Raw genomic sequence first — 20649 nt, 5'->3', positions numbered from 1 at the left:
GGAAAAAGAGGAGTGAATGCTGATGAGCACAGGGTTCCTTTTTGAGGTAATATACATGTTCTGGGATCGGACAGTAGTGATGGTTGTACAAACTCCGTGAATTATACTAAAAAACACTGAATTCCATGCTTTGAAAGGGTGGATTTTAAGGCACGTGAATTACATTTTAATGGTTTTTAATTGCAGAAGAAAAATCTTTTGAATCCCCTGTAGCAGCGAGGGGAACTCTAAATCTGAACTCCTTTGCTAAGCAACTCACATACCCCAGGTGCATAGCCTGGGACCCTAGCAGTGTGAAGGAGGCTTTATCCTGATGATAGACTTCCAGTCGAGAAGACATCACTCTCAGGGCCCCTGGCACTGGATGTGGCAGTGCCCCGGGGCCACCCTGTTATGGCAGTTACTGCCTGAGTATGTGACCCCAACCTCCATGTATTTGTATTACTCCTACTGCCTTGCAGACCTGCAAGGAGAGTAAGGGTGCAGGTCTCCTCAAGACCTCTCAGACACCCATCTCTTTGCTCTTTATCTTTGGTATGTATTTCCAGAGCCGTGTCAGATATTCAGTTGCCCTGTGTTGGGCCAGGCCTTAGGTTGGGTATTGGGTTCACATCGAGGCCCCTCACCAGTCAGGAGATGCAGCTCTAGGGCTGAAGGGTGGCAGGCAGCTCTGACCCCTACCTCAACCCTAACAGCTCACTCTTCCTCATGACACCAGGCATCGCGGCCTATGCAGAGGAAGGAGATGAGTCAGAGAAGCTGGGTGCCAGTGGGAGAGACTGCAGCCAGGTCAGGACTGAAGCAGAGGGCATGGGGTCATCAGTGTAGGGTGGGCTAGGCCCTGGCCTAGCCCAGGCTGCTTTGTGAATTGAACTGCTAGATTCCACTGAGGTATTAAAAGAAAAAAACCTAAATATTTATTTGCTTCATATTTACAAAGTAGGAAGGAGACCAAGGGAGACCCCCAAGAACACCCCCACACCTGGCTGACCAGGCCCCTTGCGCTGCAGAGGAGTCAGACACAACTGGAAGGGACAGGATTTATGTTGCATACTTGAACTACAGTGAGTGTAAGACTGGTCCTATTTACAGGGCAGAAACACTACAGGTGGGGCATGGGAGGCAGCAGAGTGAGCACCAGAGTCCTGGCCAAAGGGTGCCCCTGCTCGCTGCCTTCCCCAAGTCTCCCAGAGGCATCTCTGCGGCCCCGCTAGAGTTCTCCAGGGGTGGGGGGGGAACGGGGTCCGCTCACATGATGCTCGCCGGCGTGAAGACAGGGCCCACGCACAAGGTGTCTGTGATCTCCCAGCCACAGGACAGAGGCTTGCACATGCCCTCGGTGTCCTCGTCCTGTTCTGCAGGCAGCAGCTGCCCTCGAAGGGCTTCCCTGCAGGCAAGAGAGGGGCACTGGAGGCAGCCAGCATGGGGCCCACAGGCCAGGGGCTCCTGAAGGCCCCTGCACCAGAAGACCCAGCCCCCTCGGTATAGGGTTCCCACATGGGCCCCAGAGCCCAGCCTAGGGCAGGAGTGGGGCAGGTCTGCTGAACTGTCCCCGCACCGCTCTATTCTCCCCTATGGTCCACCTCCACAGTAAGGGGAGAGGAACCCACATTTATTGAGCACTCACACTATATGCCAGACGTTGTGCCAGGCACTTTACTTACAGTGTCTAATTGTATCCTCCCCCAAATCATATAAGTGCAGCATTATTATCCCCATTTTACCGGTAAGGAAGTTGAGACCCAGAGAGAAGTGACCTGCACAAGGTCACATCCTTAGAAGGTGGTAAAACTAGGATTCAACCCAACTCTTTCCATCTAAATCCCACAATCTTTATAGCCCAGGCTTAGGACTTTAAAAAATAAAATCATCTCCTGCCCCCTCTCAAAATCCCTACGAACCTACCTACCCAGGTTGATAAATGGCTCTACCATCTGACCAGCTGCTCAGCCACAAGTTGGGAATCTTGTTCTCACACCCAGTCCATCCCTGCCAAACCCAGCTCCAGAATTCCCTCACAGGCACCCATCTCTCTCCATTCCCAGTGCTGCCACCATCTCTAGCCGGGGCTACACGGCCTCCCTGCTCTGCTCCTGCCACCACACGATTCAGGCCCAGGTTCGTCTTTCCAGGAGGCAAATTCCTGTCCTTGAGTCACCAGCAGCTTCTGTTTGCTCTCAGACGCTGCTCAGCCCAGTCTCCCACCTGCAGGAGGGCCTCCCTCTTTGCTGACGTGTGCAGTTGGTGATCAGGCTGTTCCCTTCTGGCGGAAGGCTCCCCAGGCCAAGCACCCTCTGTCTGTCTCCTCATCGCTCGAAACGGATTGGCCCAGTTTCTTAAAAAGTATCAGTGGCTCTCTACTGCCTTCAAGATCAAGTCCAACCTGGACCTGCAAGGCCCTCCTCCATCTAGTCTTCCACACAGGCCACTCCAGTCAGGCACAACTACTTGCAGCTCTGTGAATGGACTGGACTCAAGCCCCCACATCTCTCGGCCCAGACTGCTCCCTTTCAGCTTTCCTGCGCCTGGCTGCCTCCTCCGTACCCATCAGCCCTGACCACCCCTCCCCAGTCTGCCGTCTCTCACTCCCCAGTACCTTTCTGCCCTCTGCGCCAGTGTCCACGTGTGCAGGTCACCATGCTGTCTAAGGTGCTCTTTTCCCCCCAGGGCCCAGCACAGAGCCAGGCTTGAAAGCAGGATGTTTTGCCGGGATTTCTTTGATATGGGTAATTTTTCGGCATGGTCATTTTAATACATCAAAATTTTTTGTTTCTAGTAATGAAGAAACTGACTCCCCACAACCTCCTCTGTTTGCTTAAGGTGGGGCTGGGATGGGATAAGGAGGCCTGTGTGGTAGATTTTTTAAGTTTGTTTCAGGCCTTGTCACAATATCCCTGAGGTCACAATGGCTGCATCATTCCATCCTGTGCCCTTGCGGGGAGGAGGTACAACCAAGGACTGTTGACTGGATGAATGAAATGTGACTTTGATGCTGCACCCCATCAAGCGGGGGTTGCTACATTGTTGGGGGGAGGGGGTCCCTCAAGCATCTAGTGTGTCCCCCAGGACACAGGCAGCACTCACTCCTGAGGCCCAACATGGAAGTCCCCCCAACGGCTCCTGCCTCCCCAGGCATCTCCCAGCCCTGAAAGGGGGCTCTTCACCACTGACCAAAACTCTCTGTGATAGCACGGATCCCGCAGAGTTGTGTGCAGGTGAGAGGAAATAATCATATGATTCCTGACCTAAGGCCTGACAGGCTCAACAAACGTGACTTCTGTCTGCCTTGTGCCCCCCCTTGCCACCCTGAATCCCAGCACTGGCCCGGTGAGGCAAGCAGGGCCAGTGTGTGCATTTCCTGTGAGGCTCGGCCAGCAGGCAAGTCTTTCCGGGGCCACAGAGCAGCCACCCAACTGGTCTGCTCAGTCCACATCTGCCCTTGTCCTCCCTTATTCCCCCCCGAGTAGCCACCGTGGTCTTTCTAAAATCCAAACCTGACCACGTCACTCCCCTGCTTCAAATCAGTCCATGCTTTGCACCGCTCCAAGCCCTTCACTCGGCTTTCAAGGCCCTTCCCAGATCCAGCCCTGCTCCCTCTCCAGCCACAGCCAGCCTCAGTTTCTGGAAGGCAGCATGCTCACTCCCTGTTCCTTCTGCCTAGAGCCCCCTACTGCCTCCTGCTGGCTAACTCCCATTCATCTACCATCTTCTTTCCTTTGGGGAAGTCGGTCTGGGCATCAGGGAGGGTTCTCAGGTTCCACAGCCCAGCCTCGCCCCCCGGTATTATGAGGAGTGCCTGTCTACCTGTCTGTGTCTCTCACAGGGTGCTGAGCTCCTCAGGGGAGGCTCCATCTCATTCATGGCCATGGCAAGGTGCCAAGTGCAGGCCTCACTTGGAATCAGCAGCCAAGAGCTACTTGTCAAGCTGGATTACATGCAAGCCAGTCTCAATTCTCAGATTTACCCCCTTTCCCTACCTGTTCCCTTCTCCTCCCCGACCCCCTTCTCAGGGCCCCCTTACCAGGCCACCCGGGACATGGCATACGTGACTCGGCATGTCTGGGCCCCCTCAAGGAGGGAACCCATGCCCACAGTGTAGGCGCCCATGTTCTCAAAGACCAGCCAGTCCCCTACGTGTAGTTGCGGCAGCCACAGGCCCTCAGCTATGCAGTCACAGCCATCGACCACAGGGCCCCACAGGCTGCTGCTGTACAGGGGCTGCTCCATGGATGATTTCTGCAGGAGACAGGGATAGTCACATTGAGCGCAGCCTTAGCATTCCTCCCTCAAAAGCTTTCCATGGCTCCCATAACCAGTTCAGTAAAGACTGGATGGGCACGTAAGGCCCTCCAGCTTCTCTGCGCTCATTGCCTTATACATTCTGAAGCCACAATGCCTGGTCTTAAAGCCAGCCTCCAAGACTTACTAGCTGTGTGACCTTGGGCAAGGTACTTAATCCCTCTGTGCCTCAGTTTGCTCATTTGTAAAATGGGAATAATTGGAGTACCTATCTCCTAGGGTTACTGAAAGGGTAAGTGAGCATATGTCAAGCATTCATAACAGTATCTGGCACATGACAAGGGCCCAGTAAGGTAGCGCTATCATTACTGTTATTGTTACCACCTCCTCGCTTTAGTCTTCACTGGCATATCTGCCGCTTTCCGAACCTCTGTAGCTCTTCCCCCTTCCTCAAATCCACCTTGACCTCTGGGCCCAGCCCTGGGGCTCCCTCTTCTATGAAGGCCTCCCAGTTGCTCTCATTTCCATGCCAGGCCCCATCGGAGAAGCCAGAAGTACACAGGTGAGTAGAACCCACCCTCCCTTGGGCTCTCAGACAGGGGAGGAAGATGGGCCTCCAACAGATAATCACAGGGTGGCCTGGCAGAGGTCACAGAGGACCCCATGGGGTAGACAGAAATTCCTCCCATTCAGGAAAACTGAGGCTCTGAGAGATTGAGTGGCTTGCCCAAAGACACAACCACCAATTACATAAAATGTTTTTTCTTAAATGACTGAAAAATCCAGGAAAGAACTCTGTAACACGGACCATTTGCTGACAACCAGTGCAATTTGTCACAGTGTGGGATCCTGCCAGGCAGGTCCTAGGAGGAGAAGTCATGACCGAAAGATGGATGTGAGCAAACCCTGACTGCCTTTTAGTCCCCTTGTCCATCCCTGCTGTGTCATGTTCCAGTCACTCCAGTTGCCCTGGGCTCCCAGGGAAACCCTGTTTCCCTTCCCCTAGCCCCAGCACACCCCATGATGTTCCCTGAGGAACGCCACCAACTCCTAATTTTCCTTCAGATCTCAGCTACAATGGCTTCGTGAAAGTCTTTGCTAAAGCTCCATGCTCCACCCACAAACTTTGCCTTCATGGCCTTTGTCAAAATTTATAATTAGGTATTTGTGAAATGTATCTGCTCAGGCCTGTCTTCCCTGTCAGACTATAAGTTCCATGACCCCAGAGATCATGAATGACCTCCTTGTTCACCGCACCGTCTCCTCCATGCCTAGCAATCTGGCATATAGTAGGTGCTTTTATGAATAATATCTTTTAAATGAATGAATGAAGGGGTGCCTCGGTGGCTCAGTTGGTTGGGCGTCCGACTTCAGCTCAGGTCATGATCTCGCGGTCCATGAGTTCGAGCCCCATGTCGGGCTCTGTGCTGACAGCTCAGAGCCTGGTGCCTGTTTTAGATTCTGTGTCTCCCTCTCTCTGACCCTCCCCATTCATGCTCTGTCTCTCTCTGTCTCAAAAATAAATAAACATTAAGAAAGAAAAAAATTAAATAAAATGAATGAATGAATGAATGAATGAATAGCAAATATGAGTGGTGAGAAAGGGAAGGAAGGAAGGAGAGAGAAAGGGAGAGAAAGAAAGGAAGGAAGGGAGGAATAGAAGCCATCCAGAGTCTAGAAGGAGGTAGTAGAGGAGACCAATGAGGAAAAAGAAAAGGTGCTTCAATTCCTTAGCCAGGAGCAGGAATGCATAAAATTGAGAAAGAAAAGCCATAGATTCCATAGGCAGAAAAAATATTCATGTATATGAGAAGTTAGTAAGCCATTAGTCTCATTAATAAAGAAAAACATGCACATATTAAAAGTCAGAAATTCAAACTATCCTATATTCATTAATTGATCCATTCAACAAATACTTATTGAGCACCTACTATGTGCCAGGCTCTGATCTAGGGGCTGGGAAGTTCATATTCTAAAAAAGGGAGACAAATATATCCTTGTTCATATAACTTAATGTTCTTGTTTATGAGCTTTTTGTTAATAAGTAAAATTGATCTCAATTGCTCTGAAGTATTTCCCTTAGCTCCACTTCTTAAAAAACATTAAGCTAATTTCTAAAGCTTTTGGGGGGAAATTCTATATATGAATCTATGAGGATCCTGAGAAAAGAGGTTCCAAAGGTTCTTTCACAATAAAGTAAAAAGAAAAGACACACTTGCATTATAATGAGTTCTCTTCTTATTAGTGGCATAAATAAAAAATCAGTGGGAAAAAAAATTAACTTCACAGGGAATAATGCAAAGCTATCCTTTTGCCATTTAAAGCCATTTTTTTAGGGGCACCTGGGTGGCTCAGTCAGGTGAGCGTCCAACTCTTGGCTTCAGCCCAGGTCATGATCTCATGGTTTGTGAGTTCAAGCTCCACGTCAGGCTCTGCACTATCAGTGTCGTCCAAGAGCCTGTTTGGAATTCTCTCTCCCTCTCTGACCCCACCCGACTTGTGCTCTCTCTCTCTCTCTCTCTCTTGCTCTCAAAATAACTTAAAAAAAATTTTAAGCCATTAAAAAAAAAAAAAGAAACAAAAAAATGTGCAAAATAAATATTCCAAAAGCATGTGGCAACACACTTGTTAAGTCCTCGCTCTTTTTATGAGTCTGGAAACTGAGTGGAAATGGACAAGCACCTGTAAAAATATCAGCTGCCCAATATGCTACAAGGCCCCCCTCTGTGAGAGGGCAGAGCATGCCCACCACTACTTGACAGCTCATCTGAGAGGCAGCTGCAATTCCCATTTTACAGATAGGAAAAGTCAGAGAGTGGAAGTGACCTGCTGCAGATTCTGGAGGATGTTAGTAGCAGAACTCCGAGCGGTCCTGGACAAGGGGCCTCCTAGCTGCACCAATGGGCTGCCTTCCTCAAAGAGGCCCAATAAGTAAGTGGATCCACAGAAGAAATAAGATCACACACTTAAAATGTTTAGTGGCCCTGATGGAGTCCTCACATAATTCCCCAACTTTTAAAGAATGAATCAATAATCCCTATTCTACATAAAGTACACAAAAATATTTTAAAAGGAAAAAAATGGAATGAACAAGAGCAGCACACAAAAAGGGGAAAAAGCAGAACAAAAACATATGGTCACAATTTAACTTATGAACATACAGGAAAATCTGAAATGAAACCGTAACTAACCAAATCTGCCCTCCTAGTCAAAGAATCACCTTCAGTGATTTCCTTCAATATGGAACAATATAGACAGTTTGCCTCTGTATGAAAGGCAGGGACAATATGAGCAAGGCGAACACTGACTTCATCATAATATGGAAAATATAGATCTACAATTGAAATCTAATTTTCCTAGTACATGTCAGTATGGCATTCAATAGCCTATACCGTCTATTCTTGATTAAAACTACAGACAAAACAGGGGCGCCTGGGTGGCGCAGTCGGTTAAGCGTCCGACTTCAGCCAGGTCACGATCTCGCGGTCCGTGGGTTCGAGCCCCGCGTCAGGCTCAGGGCTGATGGCTCAGAGCCTGGAGCCTGTTTCTGATTCTGTGTCTCCCTCTCTCTCTGCCCCTCCCCCGTTCATGCTCTGTCTCTCTCTGTCCCAAAAAAATAAATAAACGTTGAAAAAAAAATTAAAAAAAAAAACAAAAACAAACTACAGACAAAACAAAATCAAACCCCACAATGCAGAGAAACTATTTAAAATAAAGAGGCAACTCTAACTTAATGGAAATACATTAGATGGCCTCATTTCAGAACCAGAAGCAACCTTAGTAATTAAGTTCAGCCCTTCATTTTACAGATGAAGAAACCAGAGAAACAGGCTGAGATTAAGGTCAGTTACTTAGCCAGTATATGGTAAAGTCAGGACCCATGTCTTCTGACTCCAAGTCTGAAGCTTTCTGTCACCATTCCTATCTTATAAATCATCTAATAACCATTAGGAAAAAAATATTTTAAAAGGTATAGTATATAGAAAATGAAAAAAAATATCACATTGCAGATACCATGTTTGCTTACCTGGAAGATCCAAAGGGAAGGAGGTAATTTATTAGAGGAAATGAAGGAGTCTCGACATGCAAGCCATTATCTCAGCTCAAAAACACAGGGAAATGTTTCCATTCACAATAGTAATGAAAGCATTACGTTATTAAATTCTTGGATGTACTTGGGTCACAATAACTTATTCAAAGAAAATAATAAAACCTTAATGAGAGAAATAAAATACAAGAGCTCTACACTCTCTTAACTGGAAAAACTTAGTAAAGCAAAAAAGAGAATTCTTCCCAATTTAATAGATTAAGTAGACTACTACTAATTAAAACCCCCAAGATATTTTTCTGAATGTTAGACATGGCATGATAAAAGAATAAATGTGAGCCTATCAAAGAATACTAATAAGCAATAATGATAGACTCAATTTTGTTAAATATTTAATTCCTACAAAATAATATTTATACCATGTGTAAGATGTAAAGAAAAATAAAATGAGTATCTGTGTATCCACCCCCAGCTAAAGAAATATAAAATTTATAATATCTTTGAAACTCCCGCGTGGCCCACCCAGTGACATGCCACTTCCCTAACCCCTCCAGAAGTAACCATTATCCTGAATTTTGTTTTCATTATTCTCTTGATTTGTTTTCCACAAGCATAGTATTTAGTTTTGTACACTTCTGAAATTTATGTAAATGAAATTATAGAGTATATAATCTCTGCAACTTGCTTTTTTTGTTGTTGAAACTTACACTCCCAAGATTCATCCAACTAATTATTTATATATATATATATATATATATAGCCATAATTCACAATATGCTGCATAGAATCCATTATATGGAATACACGGTAATTTGTTTATCTATTACCCTGCCAACAAACATTAATGTTGTTTCCAATGTTTTATATTATAAAAATTGCTCCTGTGAACATTCTTGTATTTTTCCCCAAATACATATGGGAACTTGCTGGAAGATACGTTATACACACGTCTAACTTTACCTGAGTAATGCCAACTTGTTTCCCAAAGTAGAAATACCAACTCCTACCTGTCAGTGTCTAAGAGATCCAACTACTCTATACCCTCACCAACTTTTGATATTGTCATGCTTTGTTTTTTTCTAATCTAGTCAGTAGAAAATGGTGTCTCCTCATTTGTATTTCCTTGATTACCAAGGAGGTAGAGCACTTTTTCATTTTCTATTTGGATTTCCTCTTCTGGGAAATGCCTGTTAAAGTCTTTTTGCCTTATTTCTGTTGCTTTCTATTTTGTATTGCTTTTCTTATTTTCTTAAGATTCTTACATAAGAATCCTCCAAATATTCTGTCTACTAATCCCTTATCAGTTTATATATGTGTTTCCATATTTTCTTACAGAGTGTGATTGCCTCTTTCCTTTTGCTAACAGATGAACAGAAGCTCTTCATTTTAGTGTAGACAAACATCAGTTTCTTCCTTTTTGGTTTTTAAGAGATTTTTCACTGTTCTTCCTTGTTTCAAGGTCAGACAGATATTCTCCTATATTGATATCTGGGATTTATATTCACATGTGCTGTGAGATAGGGATTCAATTTCATTTTTTGCATGTGGACAATCAGGTGTCCCAGCATCATATATTAAACAATCCCCAGTGATCTTCTTTGCAAGCCCTATCAAAAATCAAGTTTCTAGATATATATGGGTCTTTCCTGTGCTCTCAACTATGGTTTTTTGCCTAATTTTTTTATGCTTGTGTCCAAACTAAATCATTTTAATTATCATCAGTGTTGGTAATTACATTATATAGTTATCTAGATATTATATATTTCTATTATATACATTATCCATTATATTACCTATTTTTATTATTTTATGGTTACTCTAAACATTTACTTTTTAACATGCATGCCTAGCTTAAAGTCTAAAGTCTAAAATTAATCAATATCTTCCTCTCAGTTAAAAAGCCTAGAACACCAACTTGGTCACTTTACCTCCCTACTTACATTCTCATGTTGTCCAGTGTTCTATTTGATCTTATTTGTGGCAGAGACTGCTAATTGCCTACCCCAGCAATTCAACCCTCAGTTTTTGCTAGGAACATGACCACCTAGAATAAAGACCATATTTGCTAACTTTCCTTGCAGGTAGTTAGGGCCATGGGACTAACATCTTAGCCCCATAGCTATGGGATAAAAACACAAGTGTTATGTGGCTACTTTTAGGAAGTTTCTTTAAAAGACAACTGGCACATGGGCTTTACTTCTTCTTCTTTCCTGTAAGGGCTGGCACTTCATTTTGTATCTACCAAGATGAAGACAACACCTAGAAATAGGTACAAGTAGAAGCAATATGGTTCCATATGACTCTAAAACCACTATACCAGTTCAGGATTGCCTGCGTCTAGACATCTACATGAGCAAAATAAGCCTCAGTATTTCATTCAAGTCATGTAAGTTGGGATCTACTCACAGCTGAACCTAATCACACCTGAAACCTATTTTTAACCCCACAAATTAACTGTTATTGTTGGGGTGGTGGTGACAGTCAATGATCCTTTGGATATACCCAAATATTTAGCTATCTTTGGTCACCATTCCTTCTTGCAACTCAGACCATCCATCTGGTATCATTTTCCTTATGCCTGAAGTATATCCTTTAGAACTTCGGTTCGTGAAGGTATGTCTCTCAGTATTTGCTTTGTCTGAAAATGCCTACATTCCATACTCATTCTTGAAAAGCAATTTTGCTGGATACAAAATTCTAGGTTGATACATTAAGGCTGCTACTCCAGGATCTCCTCCTTCCATTGTTATGGGAGAAAAATAAGCTGTAAGTCTGTCATTATTCTACAGGTAGTCTTCTATCTGTCTCAATTCTCTCACTAGTTTTAAGATCTTCTCTTTGTCCATAGTATTCAGTTTCACTAATGTTTGGGATTTGTTTGATTTCCTAAATCTGAAGATAGGTCTTACTCTCTCCCAGTCTATTGACTCTCTGCCAGTTATTAACTTTTTATCTCTCAGCCCCCAATCCACCCTTCTTTGCCTTGCTTTGTGGTACTGGAGCTGAATGCTATAGACTTTCCTTATTTGCCAGGTAGCTCTAAGTTAGGCTTTGTCAACAGAGGTTGCTGGCAAGATCGGGAAGAAAAGACTTTTCCTCTTTTAGTATGCTGTTTTTCTTTGTGGCCCCCTATGGCTCAGCATATGAGGGTCTGGTAGTTCTTACCTCAGTGGCCTTCACAGTTCAACCTTGGCCCACACCCTCCAGCAAGTTTCCTCTCCACTCAGCAGCAGGCTGCCCCTATGAGTCAGTTGTGGTGGGCACCCTCTGACAAGTTTCTTTGTCACTGGCAGGCTGCATGTCTCTGTGACAGTCACAGCCTTTCTTCAAAGGTTTCAACCTCAGCCTTGGAAGGGGGAGCCCTCCTCTGAGTTGCTTCCTTCTTCACTCTCTCTTACCAGTGGTAGTAACTGCTTTTGACCCTTTTAGTAATTAACCATATTTAAATGTTGACAATTCTTTATATTAAAATTTCCCTGTTCAAATTACTGGTGTGGTTTCTGTGTCCTCATGCAATCTCTTCCTGAAACTATGATTATAGTTCAGACATTATGCCTTCTCACTCTATCTGCCACTTCCTGTGCCTTTCTTATTTTCTGTCTCCATGTCTTTGTGCTACATTGGCATAATTTCTTTAGCTCTGTCTTCCCATTCTCTAATCCTCTCTTCAACTGTCTCTAATAGCTTTGCTTACTCTGTGCACTATTGCAATTATCATACTTTTCATTTTTAGAAGTTCTATTTAATCCTTTTAAAATCTGTTAGATAATATTTTTATATTTGCTTATTTGGTGTAATTTTCAGTTTCTTATTTCTTTAAACATTGTAAATATTTTGTTTTATCTTTAACATATGATGATTCTAATACATGAAATAATTGCAGGACTGATTCTGCTGTCTGTGACTTCTGCTGGCTTTCCTTCAGGGTGACCTATTTCTTTGTGTTTTGTGATTTTTTAATGTGAGCTCATGTACTTTGGCACTTGTGAGAATTCTTAGAAGCCTAGGCTGAATATTTCTACTGCAGAGAGAAGTTGTGTTTGCTTCTGCAAGATAAAATAAATTCTAGCCTTGAGGTTTATCAGACAACACATCAGACAATATGAATTTGGGCAACAAAGCCAGGAAAAGGCTGGCTTATGGCTGTAAATTCTTAATTTTGTGCCCTCTTCCAACCACTACCAAGGTCAAAAAGACATGTTTTGTTGTTGTTGTTGTTGTTGTTGTTGTTGTTGTTGTTGTTGTTTTTGCTGGCCTCCTCTGTGGGACACGTGTTTTCTGGTTTACCCTTACACTGATGATGATGTACTTTTGGGGGGTCCACAGCTTTATGTGAGGGATCCTATCAGATTCCCCATCCTGACTGAGTCCCTAGGAACCCATGCAGCTATCAAAACTGAAGATCAATGCTACAAGGATTCAGCATACACTCCCAGAGAGAAACCAGTTTCAGAGTTAGGTTTTCTCTCTAGGTTAATTAATTCATTTGACTCATATTTGAATAGTCACTATTTTATGTACTTGGGAGACACTGGCAAACAAAATAGACAAAGTCCTTGTCCTATGGGGTTTACAGTCTAGCAGGAGGGAGGCAAACAAAATAAAGAAGTAAATTATATAGTATATTGGGAGATAATAAATGATATGAAATAAAAGAAAGAACAGAGTGGGGGGGGGCAGGTTGCAGTTTTATATAAAGTGTAAGGTCTCACTGAGAAGATGACCTTTGGGCAAAGATGGAAAGGAGGTAAAAGAGTGAGCCCATGTGGTACTTAGAAGAAAGGCGATCTGGGCAGAAGAGCAGGTGCAAAGGTGCTAAGGCAGGAATGTGCCCGGGGGAGTTTGAGGAACTGCAAGGAGGCTGCGGTCACTGCAATGGGATGAGCAAAACCAGAGAGTGGTGAGGGAGGGGATCAGAGAAGAGACAGGGCGGGTCACAGAGGGCCTTAGAAGCCCCTGGAGGACTTTGGCTTTAATCTGAAGCGGGATGGGAACCAGAGTAGGGTTTTAGGCAGTTTTAATAAAACTAGACATGATTTGACTTACATTTTTAAAGGATCTCTCTGGTTAGTGGGTGGAAACTAGACTGGCTTTCACTCTAAGTGGAGATGCCTGCTTTCATTTAATTTTGACCTCTGAAGGATCCCCTGCTTTCTTGTAAGTCAGGATACCGTTTTCTTTGTTGTCAGTGGGGCGGCTGTTGAGAGTATCTAGACTACCACGTTGCTGGAAATAGAAGGCACCCTACTGGTTTTCTAAACACAGTACAAAGCTATTGTCAAAACACTACGGAATAGGCTGAACAAGGAAAAAAATTATCAAAAGGTCAGGATAAAGACAAGACATAGTTGAAAAAAAAATAAAACTAGTGTATAGTATGGCAAAGAGTAATTTAAAAAAAGCATTAGGAATCATTACTTAAGGATTTTTAAGATAAAAACTAACCAGATCCACACTTGACAAATGCTATTGCAATACACTCAAGACAGAGTCCTGCTTTTTTAACCATAAAACACTAGAATAAAATACAATGGCAAGTAAGAAAGCCCAATCTTGTCAACAGAGAGAGGGTCTTCAGGTAGAGTGGAGTGACTGAAGCTTGTACCCTGAATTTTGGTTCCCAAGATTCTTATAAAACTTCTGTGGTACTTACCTCATCTGGGCCCCTCTCTACACCCAACTATAGCTTGCATTTATAAAGTGCCAATTCACATTTATTAAGTCGTATCTTTAACCCTAAATATATGTCATTTTAGACTACTCAATGAATGCTTAAAATGTTTATACATTAGAAGTCCACCTGGGGCACCTGGGTGGCTCAATAATTTAAGGTCCGACCCTTGATTTTGGCTCAGGTCATGATTGCACAGTTTGTGAGACCCAGCCCCAAACTGGGCTCTGTGCTGACAGCTGGAGCCTGCCTGGGATTCTCTCTCTCCCTCTCTCTCTACCCCTACCCCGTTCTCTCTCTCTCTCTCTCTCCCTCTCTCAAAATAAATAAATTAAAAAAAAAATAAAAATAGAACTATGGTGAGATCCAGCAATCCTACTTCTGGGTATTTATCCAAAAGAATTTAAATCAGGGTCTTTAAGAGGTATTAGCTCTCATGTTTACTGCAGCAGTATTAACAACTGCCAAGACCTAAATGTCCGCTGACAGACGAATGAATTAAAAAATGCTGTATATACATATATCCAATGGAATATTATCGGCCTCATAAAAGAAGGAAATCCTGCAATATACAACAACGTGAATGAACGTTAAGGATGTTATGTCAACTGAAATAGTCACAGAAGTTCAGATACTGCACGACTGCATTTATATGAGGTATCTAATAGTCAAACTCATGGAAACAAAGAATAGAAACATGGTTGCCAGGGGTGATGGGAGGGGAAATGGGAAGTTGGTAGTCAATGGACATAAAATTTCAGCTCTGTAAAATGGACAAATTCTAGAGACCTGCTGTGCCTATAGATAATAGGACTGTATTATACACTTAAACGTCTGTTACAAGATGTTTATGTTAAGTGTTCTTACTACAATAGAAGAAAAACTATATTAAAAAAAGAAAAACCTATATGAAAAAATGGTAACACATGAGTCAACACATGGGTACTTTGCATGAGAAGAGACAAAGGAATGAGGTGGCAAAATGGTAAGAATGCTTATTACACTAAAAAGAAAGTAATACACTTTGTATTATACTACAGAGACAAGTTCTCCCATGAAACATTTTTACCCCAAAACTGATTGGGAATCTAATGAAACCATTCAATCTAACGACCTAGTATCAAAGAAACACAAGGCACGGTATAACGTATTCAATAGCAGTGAAGGGATCCAGAGAATTCACCAATCAGGAAAATCCAGAATGCAGGAAATTTTAGGACCAGTTTTAGTCAGTTTCATCAACAAATAAAGAATTAAAAAAAAATGTTGGCGAGACTAATAGGATAGTAGAGAGACAATTCAACCAAATATAGTATGTGAACCTTTTTTGGCTGCTGATTTCAGCAAATCAACTAGAAAACCCATCTATGAGGCAAGATGATAGGGGATACTATGGAATTGTTCATTTCTAATTTGATAATGACATTATGATTTTTCTAAAGTCTTTTCCTTTAAAAATTAAAAAAAAATTTTAATGTTTATTTATTTTTGAAAGGAAGAGACAGAGACAGAGTGCAAGCAGGAGAGGGGCAGAGAGAGAGGGAGGCACAGAATCCGAAGCAGGCTCCAGGCTCCCAGCTACCAGCACAGAGCCCGACACAGGGCTTGAACCCACAAATTGCGAGATAATGACCTGAGCCGAAGTTGGACACTTCACTGACGAGCCACCCAGGGTGCCCCAAAAGTCTTTTCCTTTTAAAGATATATACTAAAATATTTTTTAAAAAATTCCAATAATACTTGTTCTGTAGTTTTCTGTACTTTTCTCATGACACTGTTGTAGCCTAGGTACTAATCACACATACACACCCCTACCCAGCAGAATTGTATTTCCGAAGCATAGACCTTTTTTCTCACCTACTATTCTGTGCAGGCCTCAGCATAGTGCTTTGCATACTGAGAGTACTCAAATATTTATTAAATTCTTAATTTTTTTCATGTCTTTTATTTTGAGAGAAAGAGAAAGTGTGTGTGTGTGTGTGTGTGTGTGTGTGTGTGTGTGTGCGCGCACACGCCTGCAAGTTGGGGAGGAGCAGAGGGAGCGGGGAGGAGAGAGAATCCCAAGCAGGCTCCACACCATCAGCACAGAATCTGTTGTGGGGTTCGAACCTACGAACCATGACCTAATGCTGATCATGACCATGATCATGACCTGAGCTGAAATCAAGAGTAAGATGCTTAACAGACTAAGCCACCCAGGCACCCCTTATTTAATTTTTAAAAACAAAGAAAGCAACCAAACAAAAAAGGGCCAAGTAGGCTCCAGTGATGAGAAGTATACTTTGAACCAAGATTTATGTTTAATATAACTTTCTGTACATGAGGTCCAAACACAAAGTCCTGGGGAACAAAGAGCAGGGATGCAAAGCTGCCATCCTGACTAGTGAAGGGGATCTTCCTTGGGGAAGAAGGTACAGAAACCCCCAGCCAGCCTGGGTCCCTCTGACACACTCCAACACAATTGTAGCTAACTTATTATGTGTGCTGTCATCTGTCTCCACCACCAGACTGGGGCCCGACCCCGCATCTGGTCACATGGCTGGACCTGGTAAGTGGTTGACAGCCCAAAGGAAGAAACTTCAACATCATCCAGAGGAGAAACAGGACAGACCACAAAGAGGGTCAGTAACATCGTGGGGCCTGAGACAGCAACACCAACTGGAGATTAATCAAAACAGAGACTCTGGATGGGGGGTGTGGTAGTGGGCTGGGCCCACTCGTTCATCTGAGGAGCTGAAGGGAATGGGGAGTGGATCAGGGACTGCATGGACCAGAAAGAGGTGCACTGGAAGGCGGAGGGGATCTAAGGGAGACAGGAACTGAGAAGCAGCTGCCACCCTCCTGTATGACGCGGGGCATGGCTGCCCGAGGCCAGCCTGGTTCTTTCTCAGTGCAGAAGGATGTGGGAAACCACAAGAATGCAGGCAGGGCTAGTGCATCACAGTGGAAAAGTGAATTCCTGAGCACATCAGGGAGGCTTACTCAGACTAGCCAGAGGAAACCACATTTAACAACCCAGCTACAGAATGAGGATGCAATCAAGTTGTGGCCTGGGCACCTGGAGGTAGGAGGGCTCCTTCTGCCTGTGATAGACAAGGGGCAGGAAGAGCTACAAAGAGGAGCTGACATCTGAGTGGGTCTTGAAAAACTAGACAGGATGGAAAGAGAGAGCAAAACAAAAACACACTGAGCACTCATGATGGTCTAGGTGCTGGTTAGGCACTTGAGTTCCCTTCCAGGAAAGGGGCTACATAGACAAAAATACAACGGTGTGCCTGATTGTCTTCCCCCTCTTTGTCCATTCCTATTCCCTTGTTAACCTAGAAAAACCCATTAAAGACGAACTGTTTCTTTTTACTTCTAGAAATTCACTCCAGGGCTTGATCAGAGATGGATGTCAAGATATACTTGCAGTGCTCAAAAACAGGAAACCAAACCACTAGGGTTAGATTAGTTAAAATAATACGTAGTCTTCAAAAAGCATGTTGTCAATGATTAGCTAATGGTATGGAAAGAGCTATACCCCATATTGAGTGGGAAAAAAAGCAGTTACAAAACAATACAATCCAACTTTATTTTTTTAAATATAATACATTTTTTAAAGACTGAAAAATCTAATGTTCAAAGCGTCTATCTCTACATGGTAGGATTATGGATGATAATCTTCTTCATCCCACTATCTTCTATAATGAATGTTTTACTTTTTAAAAATTAAATAAAAACACCCCCAAAATGTTATTTAAACACACACACACACACACAACTGAAAACAGGCCCACGTGGGGTAGGCTCACCTTCTGTAGGATGGGGGTAGGGCAGGTGTTGTCAAACAAGACTGAGTTGAAGATTCCATACACGCCCTCACCGAGGTGGTACACGATGGTCTTGGGGGTGGAACCGCTTTCCTCTGTGGGGAGGGGAGGGGTCAGGGGAAGTACAAGCAGCAGTGTGAGGGGGGCTGGGGCTGAGGAACTGGCACAATGGTAGGCTCAGCAATGATGATAGGTAACTGAAGCAAAAAGGTTGCCCCTTCCTCAACTATGGGGTGGGTCCTGCCTCCTCCTATGACATGAGGTTCATGTTGTGCACACTCACCCTTGCAGCTGAGCAACCCTGCCCAGGACATACTTCCTAACTGCATCTGAGCCCCTGGATGCCCAGCAAAGGCAAAAGAGCAGCCCAGCCAAACTCAATACCCCAAGATGTTAAGCCACTTGCTCAGAGACACACGATGGGGCAAGTGCATGAGCTGAAATGAGAAACCAGGTCTCCTGGCTGGATTAGATACGGCAATCACCCAGATTTATAAAGGAAGCCAGAAGAATGTCGTCTCTACACACATACACACACAGGTACACGCACACACAGAAGACCTTCTACCTGGAGCCCACCACCCTGCCAAATGGTTTCTCAAGGGAAGACACACAGACCTCAGCTCTCTTGCCTGGGGTCCTAGAGCAGAAGACAAAGCCCCAAGATCAGAGTCCCTGACCCCACTCAGTCAAGAGGCTGATGGGAGAATTGATCTATCTGAAAAGGCAAAGATGAGTGCTGATGTTGCAGTGTGGGCAGAGAACCATGAGTCAGTCCAGCCTGCACTTGAATCCAGGCACTGCCCCTTACCAGCTGTGTGACTTTGGGCTAGTGACTCAACCTCTCTATGCCTATGTTCTGTCATCTATAACTAGACTTAGAAAAATATAAGTTGTTATTAATTATTTTCATTATGTTATGAGAATCAGTAGGATGAGTAAGAGTCTGTACTTTGGAGAGGAGACAGACATGAGGTCAAATGCAGGCTTTACTTTTTCCTATTAAGCAATTCACTTGTATTCTCTTTGGCTCTCAATTTTCTCATCTGTACAATGGGTTAGTAAAGTATCTATTCTCCCTGAGGTTGTTTTGATTTCAATCTTCACAAGATATAAACATGCATAGGAAGAAAAAATAATAAGTATCTTGGAGGTAAGAAAGGACTTGGTTGTAAGTTTCCCTAAAGCAAGGATCCATCCTTCAAATTCCCCATTCCCTAAAACCAGACCTTGCTCGGCCAGCCACTGTCCCTAGCTTGAGGAAAAAATGGGGCTGTGCCGCCCACCTGGCACCTACCCTCCCTGCCAGGCTGGTCCAAAAGAACCTCCTTCTTGGCGATGATGCTGACTGCCAAGGTGAAGGCCGAAGTCACATAGTAGCGCCCCAGCTCCGCAAGGATGTCCACACCACATCCCTCTGGGAAGTACAGGTCCAAGGCTGAGTTGATCACAGAACAAATCTGGTGGTAGGGGGATGGGAGACAATTACATATTTGAAATGTGGGGTTTACATACTAAGGACTTGCTATAGCTCCAAGTGTATTTCTTTTTTTTTTTTTTAACAACTTTTTCTCTTTTTTTAAAGTTTATTTATTTTGAGAGATAGAGAACCAGCAGAGGAGGGGCAGAGAGAGACAGAGTGAAAATCCCAAGCAGGCTCCATGCTGTCAGTGCAGAGACCAACACAGGGCTCAATCCCACAAACCGTAAGATCATGACCTGAGACAAAATCAAGAGTCAGACACTTAACTGACTGAACCATCCAGGCACCCTTCCAAGTCTATTTCTTGAAAGCTTCTTTGATTTCAGAAAGAAGGACTTGGCAGCTGCTAAGTTCCCAGCTGGGGACTGCAGACAATTGGCCAAGAAGGTAGGAGGCAAAGAGAGCTGGGTCAAGACTCTTATACTCATGTAAGTCAACTTCCTCAACGCCTACATTATGGGAGGAGGTATTCTCAGATTCCAGAAGCCCTGATATGGAACTTTCTTTTATAAATGACCAATCTGTTAAAAGACACGTTTTTTTTTTTTTCCACAGAAAATAAAGAGAAGAAAAAAGATCAAAACCACCCTTAATTCTATCATGCAGATTGTTAATCATTGTTAACTTTTTGGAGTAGTCCCTTTCTTTTTTTTCTCTTTCATACAAATGCCATTTTTATTATAAACATAATAGGGATATATATATATATATATATATATATATATATATATATATATATATATTTCATAACCTTTTACTCAACAGATTCTGTGAATGACCTCAGTGGGTAAGTCATACAAATGTTTCATAATTTAACCAATTCCCCAGTGTTATATGGACCAGGAAAGTCCACTGGACTTTTGTAATGAACACCACAACAATGCTCATCTTTGAAGCTCTTTGTGTCCATCAGGGGTTATTTTCTTAGGGTAAGTCCCTGGATGTGGATATTCCAGGACCAGGCTCTTACTATGGAGAACGACCCCTAGTGGTTAGAGTGGGGATTGCGGTGACACATTTTTCTTGATTTCATCTTGAGAGGAGTACACAGAAGGTGGGCTTTTCCTTTTCCCGCCCTCCCCTTTGATTTCTCATCAGCTCACCCAAGGGAGAACAGAGCGTACCAGGCCCTCAAAGAGTTTTAGGACTTAGCAAATAACACTGGTTAAGCTTCAAATTTGTGCATGGGCTAGAGACAGGCAGAGCTGGGACTCAGAAAGTGACATAACCTCCAAGAACCTCAGTTTGCTCAGCTGTAACACAGGGCTAATAATAAGATAGTTCAGGGGCTCCTAGGTGGCTCAGTAGGTTAAGCATCAGACTTTGCACTGACAGCGAAGAACCTGCTTAGGATTCTCTGTCTCCCTCTCTCTCTGACCCTTCCCCACTCACGTGC

At 43.7% G+C, this 20649-nt stretch overlaps 1 protein-coding gene across 1 annotated transcript in view; it reads right to left on the bottom strand.

Moving 5' to 3' along the window:
• Positions 1 to 1026: 1026 nt before the first annotated feature.
• The window catches only part of AZIN2 (antizyme inhibitor 2), a 32463-nt gene continuing 12840 nt past the window's right edge, over positions 1027 to 20649 (bottom strand). The window contains 4 exon segments of the mRNA XM_043578653.1: positions 1027 to 1387; positions 4022 to 4236; positions 17753 to 17865; positions 19068 to 19230. Of these exon segments, the coding sequence (XP_043434588.1) occupies positions 1249 to 1387; positions 4022 to 4236; positions 17753 to 17865; positions 19068 to 19230 (630 nt within the window). The 3' untranslated portion in view covers positions 1027 to 1248.

This window comes from Prionailurus bengalensis, chromosome C1 (genome assembly GCF_016509475.1).
Source record: "Prionailurus bengalensis isolate Pbe53 chromosome C1, Fcat_Pben_1.1_paternal_pri, whole genome shotgun sequence".
NCBI classification, from domain to species: domain Eukaryota; kingdom Metazoa; phylum Chordata; class Mammalia; order Carnivora; family Felidae; genus Prionailurus; species Prionailurus bengalensis.
Note: the sequence above shows the minus strand (reverse complement) of the source record. Positions and strands in the feature narration are given on the sequence as shown.